Consider the following 19341-nt stretch of genomic DNA (forward strand, 5'->3'; position numbering starts at 1 on the left):
ACCACCACCAGCCTGCACAGTGGTAACAAGGCATGATGGATCCATGTTCTCATTCTGTTTACGCCAAATTCTGACTCTACCATTTGAATGTCTCAACAGAAATCGAGACTCATCAGACCAGGCAACATTTTTCCAGTCTTCAACTGTCCAATTTTGGTGAGCTCGTGCAAATTGTAGCCTCTTTTTCCTATTTGTAGTGGAGATGAGTGGTACCCGGTGGGGTCTTCTGCTGTTGTAGCCCATCTGCCTCAAGGTTGTGCGTGTTGTGGCTTCACAAATGCTTTGCTGCATACCTCGGTTGTAACGAGTGGTTATTTCAGTCAAAGTTGCTCTTCTATCAGCTTGAATCAGTCGGCCCATTCTCCTCTGACCTCTAGCATCAACAAGGCATTTTCGCCCACAGGACTGCCGCATACTGGATGTTTTTCCCTTTTCACACCATTCTTTGTAAACCCTAGAAATGGTTGTGCGTGAAAATCCCAGTAACTGAGCAGATTGTGAAATACTCAGACCGGCCCGTCTGGCACCAACAACCATGCCACGCTCAAAATTGCTTAAATCACCTTTCTTTCCCATTCTGACATTCAGTTTGGAGTTCAGGAGATTGTCTTGACCAGGACCACACCCCTAAATGCATTGAAGCAACTGCCATGTGATTGGTTGATTAGATAATTGCATTAATGAGAAATTGAACAGGTGTTCCTAATAATCCTTTAGGTGAGTGTATGTCTAAACACTCCAATCTTTGCTTTCAAAGTCCTTCTTTTAATCTTTTATGACCTCTTTGCTGTTCATGTTATAAATGCATGATAGGTATAATATAAGGACATATAATTAAATGCAAACGTACAGCTACAAATGATCATCTTAAGAAAAAACAAGGGTGTGACCAGAACAGAACAGAAAAAGGAGGAATAAAAAAAACTCTGGCCTGAGACCATTGAGAAAATGTTGTTCTCTTTCTTATCAAATAAATACAGCCAAATTAATATCATGACTTTTACACCCTGTCTGAAATCGGACAGGACTGATGACCTCTGGCAACAGCTTGATGACTTGTATTACTTTATCAGTTATTGCACTACATGATTATAGAAGATTAGTGTTTTAAAGTCAAAGTACTACAAGTACAACAAGTTTATCTACATTGCAATATTGAGATATATTTGTTAAGGACACATACTATTACTAACAAATATAGCCGCAGAAAAATTAAGAGACTGTTCCAAATGTTCATTTAATCAGCATTCCTAGATGTATTGTTCCAGTCCAGCGTCTCGTTGAATTTCAACAAAATGAAACCTCAGGAGTGACAAAGTCATCCAACAGCAATGTGAAAGACTGACAGCATGACAAGACACATAAAAACTATGATTAAAAATCTTTTAGGTTATTACATGAAAAAATATTTTTTGAACTAAACCTAAATACATGTACAAATATTACTGTTATATTGCTTAAAAGTGAATATGAACTTGTTTTCTTTGCAGTATTTGAAGTCTGGAAAAATACAGATCCAGAATCCAATTTTGTTATTTGAAATTTAGAAGAAATATTGTGAGTAATTCACAGAATGAAACAAAAACTACTGTTTTACCTAAACACATCCATATATATCTTTATAGAGAGAGAGAGAAAGACCAGACAACGTAATGCTCCAATCTGTATTTATTGTATCCCAAAGTATGGAAAAGTACAATAGAGCTCATAGAGCTCAGTAGGTTTTGTAGTATCAGACAACGATTAAAATGCAGCAATGCATTATGGGAAGACATTAGTCCTCCAGCAAGATATCCAATTCCTCCATGGGCAGTCTCAGGCGCAACTCCTTTTCAGTCATCAGGTCCAAAAACTCCTGCACGCGTTCTGGAAACAGCTGCACTGCATCCATGTACAAACCCTGTGAGTACACAGACACAAGCATCTTCATATGAAACATTCCCATGCACTTTGCACATTGTAACGGGCGAAACAATGGGTTTTCGCTTGCAATATATGCAAAAGGGAAATGACCTTACCTTTACCCATGGCACTCCCTGAAGAGCTTTGTAGAAGATTCCACTGCCCCTCTCAGCATTCCCATCCCACACCTGTGGAAAATACGCAGAGCGTGAGCTCACAGCTATGTCCCGTTTTATTGCTGGGTATTTCATGAATCTTGTTAAGTATTTTTAACTTTACCATGAAGTTCAAATACATTCTCCACAGCAGAGGACAATGAGCTCCATGTTCTGTTGCCGTAGCAGATTCAAACAGACAGCGGATACGGTTGCTAAGGCCATTCTCCGGCAGGACGGGGAGAATGTCACTAGGAAGACCAGACCTCTGCACAGAGTCTAGCATCTGTTTAAGTCTCTGCTCTGCAGTGATGGCGAACAGATACGGCACAACACTTTCAGTTGTTTTAGCTACATTGTGGAAAAACCTTCGGCTACGACCTGCAGTGTGATAGCGGTTCTCTGCTTGAAGGTAGAGATGCCACAAGGGGGCGCTGGAGGGCAGTAATGAAAGAGCTTCAGAAAGAGCTAGTCTGAGTCGGGAAAGAGGGAACACGTTGGTGTTGGTGTGGAGGCGCATCAAGTCCACATGCTGGACGGCAACAGACTCCAAATCTGATCTTCTGGTTTCTGAATTCACAGCTCTGGAGGTCAGTCTTTGCCTGGCCTGACTGTACACAGCATCAGCTGCATCTATCCCCATTGTCAGGTACTGGAAAAGCCCAAAACACCCAACCAGGCTGGACGTTCGACTAATTTTACTGCTCCCATTCGGCTCAGGTAAAGAGGTCAAAAGAGCTTGCTCATAAGTCTTCCGAGCCTTCAGTATGGCCACTGGGTTGATTTGGCCTGAGAAAGGAGTGTACTCAGCACCTTCTGCTAGTTTAGTGAGAATGTATACAGCTGGGGAGGATGTGGGGGCCGTCCCACCCTTCAAGGCATGCTCTACTTCTAACTGGGCATAGAGGAGGCAGAGGTTGCAGAGGGCGGAGTCAATCAGACCTCTGGACACACCCATCACCAGAGCAGTGTCAAATACTTTGCGAGCCTCTTCCAGATTACCCAGAAGCCACTCCAGATGGGCATACTCTCTCCATAATGCCAGACTGCCCCTGTTCTCAGGCTCCTTTAGCAGCCGCTTGGCAAGACGTTTACTACGCTTGCCCTGAGACTTCACCCGCTTTTTATTCCCGCTGCGTAAACACCTCAGCACCTTCGAGACAAATATATCAGACAAAAAGTTGAAAAGTGACAAGCCGGTGAAGTAGTTGAACTGATGCTTGAAGCATACGATAACTGTCAAGAAATGTCTGGCAATGTAATCACAAAATCAAAAGAAAATATATTATTTTGTATAAAGAAAATTAAGCTTATTGATATGGCATTTCTTTGCAAGCTTAAACATGTGCTTAACTGTCAAGAAAATAATGTAACAATACAATACATTCCTAAAATACATTCATATAAAATATGATATATATGCAATATAAGAATATAGAATCTAAAAATGAAAAATAAATGGTTTAAAAGAAAAATATTATATTTATATAGACATTTCTTATCAAAATATACTCTACAATATATATATAAACAATACATATATATGGGTCAATGATTATCATGTGGTGCGCCCAGTAACATCAATAATTAATAATAATCTAAATTTTATGGCCGAAATATGAATCTCTAATACAGTATGGTCAAGTGAATGGTATTTTTAAAACATTTATATCAGTTGTATGTGATTTTCTGGAAAAATTATTTTGTTAATTTAAGACAAAATTACAGAACAAAAATATGATATTATTACTTGCCAAGACTCAAAGAAATGCAAATACTTTGTTTCTAAACACTTTAAATACTAAAGATTTATCAAAAGAATGTTAAGCATGTTAAGGAAATTAATTCATTTTAAGATAAATCATGACCGCACCACATGACATTTTTTAAGGCTATGGCCAATTCATCATTCTTATTGTTTGAATAACTGCAATAGATATTATGACTTATTTGTTTTTTAAAATTGGCAGGTCGAAAATCCTTATACGTCATTGACCCATTTAAATGAATCCAGAAAATATGATTCTTTGGAAAGTGTTTTCGTTTTCACACACACCTTAAGTTTCTCATACTGCAGCCAGCAGAGAGCAACAGCAGTTCGGTTATGTGCAGGGACGAGCGGCAGGGTTTGCTCCAGAACGTTCCGCAGAAACTCCTCCCCTGCCTTACAAAGCCCTGCCTGCTTCCTGCGGTCACTCAGAAATGTCATGTGACCCACTGAAGAGATCCCAGTAGTGGGAAGGTCATAAGAGGTCAGAGGTCTCTCTGCATCAGGACCCTCCTCAAGTAAAGAGAGATCGTCCAGAAGAATGTTTAAGGAAGTAGGTGCAGAGGTCCTTTTAGATACTGGCAGCCCTAGGAACTGCAGGAAGGACAGGATCAACCGCAACTGAAGATCCGGCCTGTCTACATGGATCAAAGACAGGCCTATATCATCAAACAAAACCTGTATGGAGACAGAACATATTCCAGTTAAAAAGTGTGCAATTTCTTTTGTTCAACCTTTGTGCCTTTATTTATATTTTGGCTACTTTTATCAAAGTTTGATTAAATCCATTTCAGTTTCATGGTTTTTATCGATACAAATCAATATACCGCACCTGTCTGTCGGGGTCCTCACAGTCTTCTGATTGGCCTTTGGTTTTATCTGGTCTCCATGGCAACCAGTGCTTTGCCTCACGGGACGCCTCCACATCTAGCCAGATCTTCCACTTAGGCCAGGTTTTATCTTTGATCTCCAAGTCCTCCTGTTCATCATCATCTTCATCATCTGCAGATTTCACAGTAAAGTTAGCCCTTGAAAATCTGAGTTCCCGAGTCACTATATGTGAACCTGTATGTTTTATCCTAAGATAATGCATTTGTACCCATTAGCTATAAGATATTGCACTGTCCCATTTTTCTAATCGTGCCATCTACAAATGTGTGTGGTATGAGCACCTGGCTCAGGTGGAACCACCCATCCTCCTCTTTGCTGCTGAATCATCCATGCTTTCCACCCCCGAGCGCCACGCTCACCGATCCTAGGCTCTTCACTGTCCCAAAATGGCTCAAAAAATTCCACCTAGATGCACAAATAAATACACATTTGTTGACTTGGACATCCCATACTTTCTACTTTTCTACTCTCCTTTTTTCTTTTTAGAAAATAATTCGCACTCAACTATTATCTGACAAGGAGCATTTTGACTCTTTAGCTCTTGCTCAGCTGAATGTGTACTTGACTCTTGACATGACAGATATTTCAGCTGTTGAAGAATAAAGTTTGTTTTGAAAAGCAACAGCGCATGTGAATGTGCTTCTTCAGCAAATCCTCTAGCCGAAAGGAAGACAGACAGCGGACAGATTATTATTGTAAGCTGTTTTTCAGGTTAAAGATAACGTAACATACTTTAAAAGTCTGACATTTAGTGTAAAAATGTTATCCTTGTTTGGTGTAAGTGAAGGGATACTTGAGCTTTACTGATGGGGATATGGGGGATACATAACAGAAACGAGTTGAGAAACACTGTTGTAGTTGTTCATGTCAAGTTTGTCAGGTTTCCGTTTAACATTGTGTGTGTGTTATACCTGCTGTCTGGTGGGCAGGTCTTTCACACTGTCTGGCTTGAAGAATGTGAAGTCCAGCAGGGCTTGGAAGAGACACACAGCTTTCTCGGTGTGTCCAGCCTGCCTCAGAAAATGGCACTGCTGGAGGAAGATCCCTGCCGAACGAAAGAACACAAACTTCCTGTTAGTGTTTCACTGGAATTCTGGTAAAAATGTAGATACATTTTTAGATTTAAATTTAGATTTAATTCACACGACATATCAACCACTGACCACTGAAGCACAGAGTCAGAAAACGTATTCAAGGAAGAATTCATCTTATACACAAACAGCTGTCATCATAGAAGAATCTACATGACTTTTTCCTTCTGCGAAACACAAATTAGCATGATGTTGACACAGTTCTCTTCTTAACAAAGGAAGCCTACAGTGACCACAGACTGTCATGCATGACAAAGAACCAGTGCATCAAATGGTGAGTTTTCTATAACCACAGAACGGCTTTTCCAAGAAACAGAATAAAATTCTGTATGGCCACAGAAGACAAAGAAGAGTATGGAACATAAAGGGACAGTGTCAACATAAATAAAAAACATGAATATGACCCTTTCATCTGTGGAACACAAAAGATGATATTTTGAAATATGTCTCGTGTCCGTACAATAGAAGTCAATGGGGGCCAATTTTGTTTGGTTTCCAGCATTCTTCACAATATCATCTTTTGTTTTCTGCAGGTCTGGAATGACATGATTGAGAGTAAATGATGAAATAATTTTTGTGTGAACCATCCCTTTAACAGTCCATGGTCACTGCACTGCACTGTAATCTACAAAGAAAGGTCATGCAAGTTTAGAACAACATGAGGGCCAGTAAATGATGAGTGAACAATCATTTTTGGATGAATTATTCCTTTCACCTCAAGCCTTCAAAGAACTTCAGATATGCTTGAAGAATTTAACATTCACTCTCATCAATGATATGTGCAAACAGATTTGTTTATTTTATCAGTTTTAAATTGTTTATTTTAGCATAGTTGAACAAATGGGAACCCATGCAGTGTTGGTCCAAATATTGTGTCCTCTGCACATCAAACCGAGGCTAAGAGAGAGACCCGCACAAAAGAGAGCCTGCCTCAAAATCCCGCTGTCCATCCACAAACACAGTCACAAAGATTTTATCACCTTTTCATTTCAGTAAATCCCTGCGTGGGGAAGCCCGGGACAGTGATGTTTGTATTTTGTCCTTGTCAAATTCAGCACAATACAGCCTCTAAACTAGCTGACAAACAACATGCCAGTCCACTTTAAACCCACCACATCATCACCTTTGTACTGCTGGCTGACAGTTTCAACTCAACTGCTGTCAAAGCAACACAAGGGAAGGGAGAGAACAAAAATCACCTAGTGCTGAAAATAAAGCTGTAAAAACCTTGTAGCTCCTAAAACCCCAAAAGAGAATGAGCTTTTCCCAGCCAAGAATTCCCTTTAGACTTTGAATGGGCTTTTAGAAAAGCAGTTTTCAGTTTATGAGCAAAATAAAGTCTGTGGTCAATATTACTTAAATATACATTTTGTTCTACAACATAAATTGTATACCATCATACCACAAATGTGAATTTTAAAACCATTGTGGTCTTTAAGGACATAAGCTGCGAACAAGTTGCTCGATACCTAACTAGGGTTGTCACGGTACCATAAACACGTTTTACGAACTATACAGGTCTGTGGCGATATATCGCGCAATTCTTATGCTCTGTTTTCTCAATGAATTACGGTTAAATGCTGAAACACCCGAAAGCCAGAGGGCGCTCTCGCGCAGAAACTCCAAATATGGGACACAGAAGAACGATTCCCACACGCACACGCACGCTGTGTCAGAATTCGCCCCCTATCTCCTATATAGTGCACTACATCGGGGTCCGCCATTTTGTAGTGTTGTCTGAATTCTGAGTAAACAACTCATTCCCTACATTTGTTCACTACTTTTTATCCACAATGCATTCTGATTTTGAGTGTACATCCGGTGTACACTCGCTCACTCATATTTCCCATGATACAACGCGAATCTGATTAGAATCAGCTGGAGGAGAGTGACCGTTAACGCCACGAATATATGTTTATACACTTGTGTTTGTTCTTGTTGACAGCTATTTTCTACTTTTTGAGAATAAACAGATTAAATGAATGTTATATACACTCACCTAAAGGATTATTAGGAACACCATACTAATACGGTGTTTGACCCCCTTTCGCCTTCAGAACTGCCTTAATTCTACGTGGCATTGATTCAACAAGGTGCTGAAAGCATTCTTTAGAAATGTTGGCCCATATTGATAGGATAGCATCTTGCAGTTGATGGAGATTTGTGGGATGCACATCCAGGGCACGAAGCTCCCGTTCCACCACATCCCAAAGATGTTCTATCGGGTTGAGATCTGGTGACTGTGGGGGCCATTCTAGTACAGTGAACTCATTGTCATGTTCAAGAAACCAATTTGAAATGATTCGAGCTTTGTGACATGGTGCATTATCCTGCTGGAAGTAGCCATTAGAGGATGGGTACATGGTGGTCATAAAGGGATGGACATGGTCAGAAACAATGCTCAGGTAGGCCGTGGCATTTAAACGATGCCCAATTGGCACTAAGGGGCCTAAAGTGTGCCAAGAAAACATCCCCCACACCATTACACCACCACCACCAGCCTGCACAGTGGTAACAAGGCATGATGGATCCATGTTCTCATTCTGTTTACGCCAAATTCTGACTCTACCATTTGAATGTCTCAACAGAAATCGAGACTCATCAGACCAGGCAACATTTTTCCAGTCTTCAACTGTCCAATTTTGGTGAGCTCGTGCAAATTGTAGCCTCTTTTTCCTATTTGTAGTGGAGATGAGTGGTACCCGGTGGGGTCTTCTGCTGTTGTAGCCCATCTGCCTCAAGGTTGTGCGTGTTGTGGCTTCACAAATGCTTTGCTGCATACCTCGGTTGTAACGAGTGGTTATTTCAGTCAAAGTTGCTCTTCTATCAGCTTGAATCAGTCGGCCCATTCTCCTCTGACCTCTAGCATCAACAAGGCATTTTCGCCCACAGGACTGCCGCATACTGGATGTTTTTCCCTTTTCACACCATTCTTTGTAAACCCTAGAAATGGTTGTGCGTGAAAATCCCAGTAACTGAGCAGATTGTGAAATACTCAGACCGGCCCGTCTGGCACCAACAACCATGCCACGCTCAAAATTGCTTAAATCACCTTTCTTTCCCATTCTGACATTCAGTTTGGAGTTCAGGAGATTGTCTTGACCAGGACCACACCCCTAAATGCATTGAAGCAACTGCCATGTGATTGGTTGATTAGATAATTGCATTAATGAGAAATTGAACAGGTGTTCCTAATAATCCTTTAGGTGAGTGTATATATATAGCAGTGTTTTATTTTAAATATATTAAGTCATTTTATTAAACGTAATACATGTAATAGTAAATAAACGTGGCAAACATTTGTTTTGTTCTCTTTATTAAAGTCACCATGAAACGGAAGTTGCGATTGACTTCTTTTCCGTATGTGAGGTGTATCTGAATGAAAGTAGGGCGGGGCTTTATTTTGCGTTTCCCTTTTTGATTGGTTTGTTGTAAGTTCGGCCTGGAGAGGAGGGCTAAAAATGCCTGGCCATTGGACAGTGAGTATAGTCCTACCTCTTTTTTTGTTGCTGACGTCATGTGGTCAAGAGTTGTTGAGAGTGGAAGTTGAGCTTAATGTTTTTTATTAAAGATTACAAGTGCAAATTAATTTTGAAAAAATAGTGGTGTGCATGGATAAATCATTTATAATAATCACTGCAACACTGTGTAAAACACTTAGAAGTGTCCTGTTTGATCTCATGGTGACTTTAAAAACGAATAGCTTACAATAAACATGACAAATAATGTAAAAATGAACTTTACCATTTTACAAAACTATACATTAAGCCACACAGGTGTAATATAAGCGTTATGACGAATATCCGCGACAGTACTGTCAGACGCAGGATATATTACGTCAGTGTCTGAAATTGTTCACTCATTTTCATTCACTTCTTCCCCATATAGTGAACTATTTAGCATTTGATATATAGGGACTAGTGCATGAATGAACAAGTGAGCGAATTCAGACGCAGCTATGGCCGTTTCTTAATTCAAAGAATGGACTTCTGTTCTTGTGGAGACCTGTCTTGCGAGGCAGCCTCGGAAGAACGAACTTGGATGGATGCGCTGCAGTGACTTCTGGGACTTCAAGCGGATTCCATAGGCATGCAAGGCTGCATACCATGCATCCTTGATATCGAGAACACATTCGGGTACTTTCATGTGTTCTTAAATATTGGAACAAGACTTTGACGGTTATTGATGACGTAGAGCGAGAACACAAGACCTACATACATCACACTTTTTATTTTATTTTATTCTATCCTATTTTATTTGATTACGATTATTATCTTTCTTTTCGTTTGTTTACATATTGCACTATTTGTACGCAGCCCAGCTGCAAATGCTTTGGCAATACAAATGTACACTTTGTCATTCCAATAAAGCACACCTAAATTGAAAAATTTAATTGAACACAACAAGACCGCTGAAGAACGCATATTGAGAAATGGCCAGAGTTCCAGGAAATGCCAATGGTCATATTCTATCGCTGTTCTTCAAACCTTTTCAGGTATTTTCATGATAATGAAGTATATTTATAATGATGATGTTTGACGAGTGTTGCTTTTTCAAATGCACGTTATAAACGACTCGATCTCGTAGTGATTTTAGATTGAGTAGTACTTCCTACTGATCAAAGAGCCGTAGTTCACGGAAGAGCTGTTCATAAAACACAGAATCGATTTCAGTATTGATTTAGACATGTATAATTAGTGTGAATCGCGATATATATCGCCTAGCCCTGTATCACAGTACCAAGTAAGTTAGTATCACGATGCTGTGTTCTGTTCATAATTGAAATCTACTAAACAAACCAAATTTCCTTAATACACAGATTTAAATTAAACATTTTGAATCATTGTCTCGTCCGACTCGTTCAAAACAGGGATTCGTTTAGGAGAGAAACACTGCAAAAAGGCAGATAAAAATGTTCAAAAAAACAAATAAGCAACATTGCATACGGTACTGATACTACCATTTTAAAAATAGAATGGTATTTTGAAGCTTTAACATCGTGATGCTAGCGTAGCACCGGTACACTGTGCAACCCTACTAATGACTACAAGAACCATAAGAGTTTTGCGAGGAAATCAACGGTTCTGTTCAATCATGCAACCATTGCTTTAAATATCAACTTGTTAGCAACGTTACTTTTTAAAACCCACAATGGTTTCAAAATTCACGTTTAAAGTATGACTGTGTGTACCTGAACGAAATGTAAATGAGTCTTTAAACTAAAACTGTTTCTAAACTGTGAGGAATTTAAACCACTTATAAACCACATCAACACAAAACGTCAAACAGTTTTAAAGTCAGTTTAAATATGCTTAGATGTTTGGCAAGTGTGTATATTTATGAAGAAAACATAATATTACCCAAAACGTCCTCCTCTGTGCCTGGCAGTGGAGGGTGAGACACCATACTGCCGTCCTGCACTGCCCTGAGGGTGCTCAGACACTTTCCGAACACGCCGTTGACTTTTGACACCGAGAAAGTACTGAAATGGCTCTGTGTAAAAAGTAGATACTTCCTCCATAAGGAGGTGCTGTTCGGGTGGACGAACACAAGTTTCTTCCATTCTTTAAGCAGGACCGCAGGCTCCCACAGTTCCTTGCACAGGCGGAGTTTCTCCAGTTTTAGGTCTACGCTCCCAGGGTTACTCTCCACTGCCTTGTCCATGATGGACAACTTTTTCTCCAGAACGGCACGACGAGACATCTTCCTCGCATCACCATCGCTCTCCTTGATTGCAGAAAAAGACTCGGAACCAAAGGCTAGCTCATCCTGATCAGAAAGAAAGAGGGAAAACAAAAATGAAATAATGAACTAATCTATCCAAGGAAGGTTCAAACCAAATGAAGATAATTTTTTTCAGTACCTGAAATTGTACAAAGTCTAGCCACATATGAATGTCTGTAGGGTTCTCCCGCAGCTTCCTGTTAAACTCCTCCACTCGTGAAGTTAGCTGGGTGCTGCCGGTCCCCTGGGCATCCTGCTGATCTACCTTGACCTCAGGCTGACCCTTGCCCTCCAGCCACATAGAGGTGCCAGCATCATAAATGCCCAGTGGATTGACCCATGATACAGGTGCCTGGGTGAAAGAATTTTGCTCCTCAGTGCAGGCTGAAAGCTCGATGTAAGGATCCGAGCTGGTGGGGGTGCTCTCGGACGAAGGCAAAACCAGCAGGGAATCTGAATGAAGTAGCTGACGCGTCGAAGGAGAAAAATAACGTTCAGGTTTCTTGTCTGCCCGCTTTTTTTCTGGGCCACCATCAACCCAGCTCACGGCCTGCGTCCTGAAGTCCATACCCAGGCACGAGTTCCCCTTCCGCTTATACCTGAAGAAAGAAAAACTGTTCCATTTTTTTTTACGAAGTAAAGTTTTTACAGATTGTCTCTCCTATGTCTCTCGCATTATTGAACACGTTTGAGCACATTTGAATGAATTAATCCACAAATAATGTCTGAGAAGGGAATGCCTGCTGAGAAGGGAAACCATGCACTGTGCTGTGTTTTACCTCTCTGTGTTTTTCTTACTTGCTCCTGTAAAGCTGCTTTGGAACAATGCACATTGTGAATAAAATAAAATTTAAATAAAATTTAAAAATAAAATAAAATTGAATTGAAGGGAAAGCAGTACAACCCAAAGATTGCATGTGACTATGACAAAATGTGAAAGTAGTGAGAAAAACATTGAAAGTGAAGGATTTGTATCCTCTTCCATGTAGCATTTGACCTTCTCATGAAAAGAGAACAGTGTCGCAGAACAGTCTTCGCACAAGACACGACCGGCTTTAGAGGAGTGTGTATGGAGGATCTGTGCGAGGCGGGACGTTGGTAGAGACAGAAAATCACAAAGTATTGATTGAGGTCTCAAGTTCCAGATGGCAATTCTGACACCAGTTTAAAGATGATAGAAGTTGGAGAACAGCCAGGCGTGAGATTTGTTGCCTCTGAGCAGCTAATAAACCCTTCACTACAGCCTGCTGTGCCACAACACTTGGAGTAAATAAGACCCAGAATGACGCTTTAAATACAGAGCTGCAGGCTCCGTTACTAGATTCACATTTCCAGAAGAAAATACCAGTAGCTGCCATAAAGCAACAGAACAATTCTGTTCAGCTGGGCATATAGATTAAGTTTTATGAATTTGTAAAATAGGACATCACCACCCCAGTTGTCCTGACAACCAATGAGAATCTTAATTTATGACAGTTGTGAACCTATCTTTGGGTAGAGGTGACCAATCACAGTTCAGCATGAAAAAAAAGACAAGAAAACCCATTGCATTAAACGGGTTGTGCAACGGTATTTCATGCATTCGTACTTCTTTACAATGTTAAACGTGCTGTCTTCTCATGCTTGATATGGTCAACTTGTCATAAAACGAGTTGGATGTATGATGTAGTATTTCTGTGCCCGATACACTCCCCCAGCATTCGTATAGGTTTCGGAAAGTTTTTTCGAACATGAAAATACGTTTCGTAACAAATTTTCTTATTCTCCCAGAAAAGCACGCCCACGTGTCAACCAGGGATAGCGGGAGAAGGAGCATGCGCACACGTCAACCAGCTGGAGCAAGAGAGCGAGAGAGCACTGCATTCGCGAAGTTCAGCTGTGTTTCTTTGTTCACTGCATTTCAGTGGGGAATGTTATATAAACGTTGCATATAATGCTGGATTTGGAGATCGTTTGAAACTGATAGATGGAGCGGTCCCAGCGCTAAAAGATGCCGGACAATAACCGCATGCGGTAAGTGAAAGTCATCATACAGTATGTCTGTTTTTTTGTTGGCTTGGAAATGGGTGCGCACGTGCTTTAGTTCCGCAGGAGGTCGTATGTTTTTGGAAATAATTGTACAGCAGTATCTGTCTTTTATAAATGTGATCAAACTAAAGACTCTACGGAAAGTCGAAGGGTGCGATACTATTCTGCAAGTACTCAAGATTAACATGAGTTACGGCCACTTTAGAGGATCAATGTGGAGATTTTAGCAGCATCTAGTAGTGAGGTTGCAAATTGCAATCAACGGCTCACTCCACCCCTCCCCCATCCCTTCTGAAGCACTATGGCAACTGACACAAACATGTTGTCACATTTCTTCTTTGCCGAAGGAGATAACGTATTTACAAAACGCGGTCTGTAGAGCAGTTTGTCCGTTTAGGGCTACTGTAGAAACAACATGGAAAATTCCTTGTAAGGGGACCCGTGGTGTATGTAGATAGAAATAGCTCATTCTAAGATAATAAAAACATAACGCTTCATTATGTAAGGTCTTTATACACCTCTGAAGATGCAAACCCACTGCAAACAGATTGGATCAAAAAATATTATATGTGGACTTTAAACAGGACGAACAATCCTACTGCATATCATTGGCTGCAAACTCTGCACATTGACAATACAATTTCTTCTAATCAATTCTAATGAACATTGAAGATGCAAGATGTTTGTTTTACCATACAAACTGACTAGCAACTTAACAAACAGCACACTGTTGTTACACTAATTTTATGACCACAAGCTGAACTGCAAAAAAAAACTGTAGAAAATATTTAAGGTGAGATGCAGATTTCAAACACATGCACACAAGTATTCCCCTGCAAACCGCAGCTTCTGGCACCTGCTGCTGAGACAGAATTTGACCTTCAGAGGACCAGAGAGACAGAATGAAAATGGAGAGCATCTGTGTGTGAGAGAGAAAGTGAGTCAAGTAAAGTTACCTGGCTATGTCTCCCCTATAGAGAGATTTGTATTCCCAGTTGGCACGGTCCGCTCTCCTGTCGATACAGAATGGGGAATCAGTGGGGGACTGGAGGTCATCCAGCCACATAAAAGCCCCACTCAACTGAACCTGAGCTTCCTGCCTGCAGCAAAGGGGATGAAAGACAAGGACATTAAAACTCAGACACACACACGCACACACACACACCATCAGCCACCAAGAGTGAGAAGTAAAACTGCACTGAATGGAGTGTCGGGAAAGATTTCTACCTTTCATGTTTCGTAATGATATTTTGTAATGAAGTTTTTATGTTCATGCATTAAATCTAAGAATCACATCAAGCTGCTTAATATTTGGACCATTGGAAACAGAAGTAAAATTCGGAACTTTTCTAAATGTACCGAGGGTGATTATTACAAATTCAGCACCTCAGTCTTTTTTTACTTGGTATCAAAAGTCAAAAGTTTAGGATCCCGTGACAAAAAAGTTTCTCATAATCTTAAAAATCTTTTCAATGTTTGAAATCACTTTTGTGGACAAAAATATAAATCTGCCAACATAATATTTTTTTTAATTAAAGAACAACATTTTTATTAAATATATATACTGTATACAGCCACAGAAAAAAAGAGACCATTTCAGAGATCGCTTTTCTGATCTTTAAAGTTTATGTTTATAGGTATGTGTTTAGGTAAAATGATCATTTTTGTTTCATTCTGTGAACTACTAACAATATTTTTACCAAATTTCAAATAAAAATATTTTTTCTATTTGCAGAGAAACAGGTCAAAATAACAGAAAAGATGCTCTGTATTTTTTCAGACCTCTAATACTACAAAGAAAACAAGTTCATATTCACTTTTAAGCAATTGAACAGTAATATTTGTAAATGTATTGTATTTAGGAAAAGTTCAAAAATATGTTTTATGTGATATCCTGCTTTTTATCACAGTTTTCTTGTGTCTTGCCATGCTGTCAGTCTTCCACATTACTCCTGAGGTTTTTTGTTCGAATTCAACAGACACTGAACACTGAAAATGGCCACAATACATTTATAAATGCTGATTTGAAATTAAAATTAGTAGTGCTCTTTTAAAGGGATACTTCACCCAAAAGTAAAAATGCTGTCATCATTTACTCACCCTCAAGTTGTTCCAAACTTGTATAAAATTCTTTGTTCTGATGAACACAAAGAAAGATTTTCAGTTCTTTGACATCATTGCCTACCATAGTAGAATTTTTTTTTGTTCTGTTGAACACAAAATGAGATATTTGGAAGAATTTAGGAAAGCAAACAGTTCTGGGGCACCTTTGACTACCATTTACATTTTTCCTACTATCGTAGTCAATGATGCTCCAGAACTAAAAATTGCTAACATTCTTCCAAATATCTTTCTTCGTGTTCAGCTGAACAAAGCAATTCATACAGGTTTGGAACAGCTTGAGGGTGAGTAATTGATGACAGAATTTTCATTTTTGGATGAACTACCCCTTTAATGTTTTCTACAGCATTTTTGGAATGGATGACTTGGACCAAATAATGAAAAAGCAGCCAATAAGATTTCTTCAATACTGTTTAAAATGCGCCTGATTAAAATGGATTTTATTTTGCAGTTGGCAACAGTATGATAAACACAGCCATACTATGGGAATATAGTCATATGTAGTCATACAATGTAATATTTGTGTATTTTTATAATGCTTAATTTGGAGCATGAGAACTCTGGCTTTTTGTGTATGTAAAAAAAAAGCCTGGATTAAAAATAATATTTAAAATAAATTAATTTTTGTGTTGCAAGGAACAAAGTCAAACATGAACAAACCCATCATTGTCTTCTTGTTTTAACAGGTCACTCGGATAGACTGTGTCTGATCCAGAGTCACTGGTCCCAGATTGATCTCTGCTCTTCTTCTCCTTCTTTCGCTTCTTCTTTTTGTCTTTCTTTCGTTTCTTCGATCTGCCATGGCTATCTTCCCTCTCTAGTGTCTGCTGACTGTATAAACAAACAAAAACAATGCAGAATCCTTTATTACCAAATAAACCTTTTACAATTATGTTAATGTTCTTTAAAGATTTTATTGTTGCTAGAGATCACATACACTGCCCGTCCAAAAAAGTCACACACTCTAATATTACGTTGGACCACCTTCAGCTTTGATTGCGGCAAGCATTCGCCGTGGCATCGTTTCGATAAGCTTCTGCAATGTATTCCCATCCAACATTTATTCCCATTCAGAGTTGCATTCATTTTTCGCCAAGATCTTGTATTGATGATGGGAGAGTAGGACCGCTGGGCAAAGTCTTCTCCAGCACATCCCAAAGATTCTCAATGGGGTTAAGGTCTGGACTCTGTGGTGGCCAATCCATGTGTGAAAATGATGTCTCATGCTCCATTTCACAATTTGAGCCCGATGAATCCTGGGATTGTCATCTTGGAATATGCCTGTGCCATCAGGGAAGATAAAAACCCATTGATGGAATAACCTGGTCATTCAGTATATTCAGGTAGTCAGCTGACCTCATTCTTTGAGCACATAACGTTGCTGAACCTAGACCTCCAATCCAATGGGAGGCTCTTACTTGCTGAGTTAAATCCAGGTGGTGACTTTATTTTTGGACGGGCAGTGTATATATGTAGTGTCAGTAACTGTTGTTATAGTTTTGCACTGAGAAGATAAAATGACCTTGAGTAAGACGGTTCCTCTGCCTCTGCTCCTGTTCTCTCTGTGGCTCGCTGGTGGGTCTTCAAGGCATCTTCTGTGCTGAAACTCGGATTGCTCAGCCATTCCAGATCTGGAGATGAGAGGAGAAACACAATTAGCTCTGCTGGCCCTTAAGAACTGAATAAATCAGTAAGTCACGGCCTGTCCAAATAAACAAAAACCTCAGAGAGCATCTTATGTGAAATGCATGCAAAATCACAAGGAAATGAGTTGATTTCCTCAAGCATTCCCTCAAGGATAGAGTCATGATGCTGTTACTCTGAAGGTTTGGGATGGAGCCAGATGCATTGCTGACCTGGCCGATATTCTGCACAAATCCCCCACGGCAGCAGAAGTCATCTGCATGCAAGAGCAGTTTTTTCTTTTCTACTGTGCTGCTTGATGTGAGAACAGCCCTTTCCCAATAATTTGATATCGATTAGTTGAAATGTATGTCTTCATCTAGCTTATTAAAAGTTCAACGATCGGAACCATTTGAACAGAAGATCTGACGGATTGCAGTGTGTTGAAATGCAGCCAATGTCATAATGAGGTCTAAATTAACGCATTGCAGACAACACATCTAGTGCAATAAGCACATGTAAACAAAAGATAAAAAAATGAACATTTGCCAGTTAGTTATGAGAGATTTGTATTCCCAGTTGGCAAGGTGCGCTCTCCTGTCGATACAGAAGGGGGAATCAGTGAGGGACTGACAACAAACATTAGACTGGTATGGCCACAATACATCTAGAAATGCTGATTTGAAATGAAAATTAGCAGTGGTCTCTTAACATTTTTGGAATGAAAAAGCGGTCATTAAGAGTTCCGCATTGATGGGAATTTCTTCAATACTGCTTGAAATGCTTCTGTTTAAAAAGTATTTTGTCAAACACAGGAATATAGACATACATGTAGTCAATCAAAGTAATATTTATGTACTTTTATAATGTTAATATGCTTATGTGAATGGATGCTGTCATCACAATACAAATGATAAAAAATGAACATTTGCCAGTTAGTTGTGCTAGCTAAGAAAGGCGTCACTAATACTATGGCTCACATTTAGGGTTTGGGATCTGAACCAAGGGTAAATACAGGCAAATTAGAACACTTTTGGTCAGTCATAGCAATGTGAAAAGGTTTCAATTTTACTTGAAATCAAATTGTAATATCAATCGTTGCATATTTGTTCAGTAAGTTTCAAAGCCATCAATAGTAAGAATTAAAACAAAGCACGCTTTCAACTGAGGATTATGTAGAAAAACTAGTTTCCGCAACTGACTTCCAGAGGTTCTATCCAGAGCTCCTAACTGTGACATCACGATATCAGCAAAAGACACACTGCGTAACTCTTTCAGACGTATAATAAAAATGGATTTACCTTTAGCCCCATCAGAGCTATTAGTGTTTGATGTCCCAGCAAAAGAAGGAAACAGAGCCATGCTTCATACGAATCAAAACAGACGCGCACTGATGACGTCACCCACCGGCGACAACCTGTCAGCACATTGACAGCATGCAGTTCAGAAGTTGAATGTTTTGGGGAAATATCATTGCATCAAATTATTTTATTAAAATGTTTGGCAATATATCCAAGCACACCTTTTGTAGATCGTGCCTTTTAATTCACTGTTGGGACAACGAACACAGAAATGCGGAAGTTCAGATATTGCAATAGGCTACCTTGATAGTTCTGCAAACGTTTAAGGCAAATAATGAGTTTAATAAGTGTAGCTTTTCAATTCCCACTCATAACAGGCCGATTCATAAAATTATTTACTTATTTAACGTACAAATGTCGTAACGTCCATCATGCGTTTCATCCTGCAACTGTTCAAATCGGTTGATATGTAACGTTACACAAAAAGCACAACACTCTGTGCATAAAGTTACCACCTAATACTCATAAACTCAATTTAATCTTAACCTCCATGATTTAAAAGAGTTTCACTGTGAGTCTATAAGAGATTTGATCCCGGGAGAGAAACTTAATCAGCCCTGTCCCGTCTAACCGAAGGGCTTGTTGGCCCGTCGGTTCCAGTGCAGCGTGATCCGGGACACACCGAGCGCAATGGCTTGACGCATTGCAGGTCTAACGTAACCAATAAGAGACGCTGT

At 39.7% G+C, this 19341-nt stretch overlaps 1 protein-coding gene across 2 annotated transcripts; it reads right to left on the reverse strand.

Annotated features, from left to right (window-relative positions):
- Positions 1-1633: 1633 nt before the first annotated feature.
- On the reverse strand, positions 1634-18717 carry nrde2 (NRDE-2, necessary for RNA interference, domain containing). 2 transcript variants are annotated; one of them, XM_057344591.1, is made up of 13 exons: positions 18605-18717; positions 17203-17311; positions 16341-16511; positions 14516-14659; positions 11671-12130; positions 11168-11576; positions 5628-5761; positions 4998-5121; positions 4658-4827; positions 4114-4503; positions 2182-3210; positions 2019-2090; positions 1634-1900 (listed from the first exon to the last, which is right to left on the reverse strand). In XM_057344591.1, the coding sequence occupies exons 1-13, from the start codon at positions 18663-18665 to the stop codon at positions 1775-1777; spliced, it is 3399 nt and encodes a 1132-aa protein (XP_057200574.1). In that variant the 5' UTR covers positions 18666-18717; the 3' UTR covers positions 1634-1774. The 2 variants fall into 2 exon arrangements, with proteins under 2 accessions (XP_057200574.1, XP_057200573.1); XM_057344590.1 differs by having other exon boundaries at positions 11671-12145.
- Positions 18718-19341: the final 624 nt, after the last annotated feature.

This window comes from Triplophysa rosa, linkage group LG10 (genome assembly GCF_024868665.1).
Source record: "Triplophysa rosa linkage group LG10, Trosa_1v2, whole genome shotgun sequence".
Classification (NCBI taxonomy): Eukaryota; Metazoa; Chordata; class Actinopteri; order Cypriniformes; family Nemacheilidae; genus Triplophysa; species Triplophysa rosa.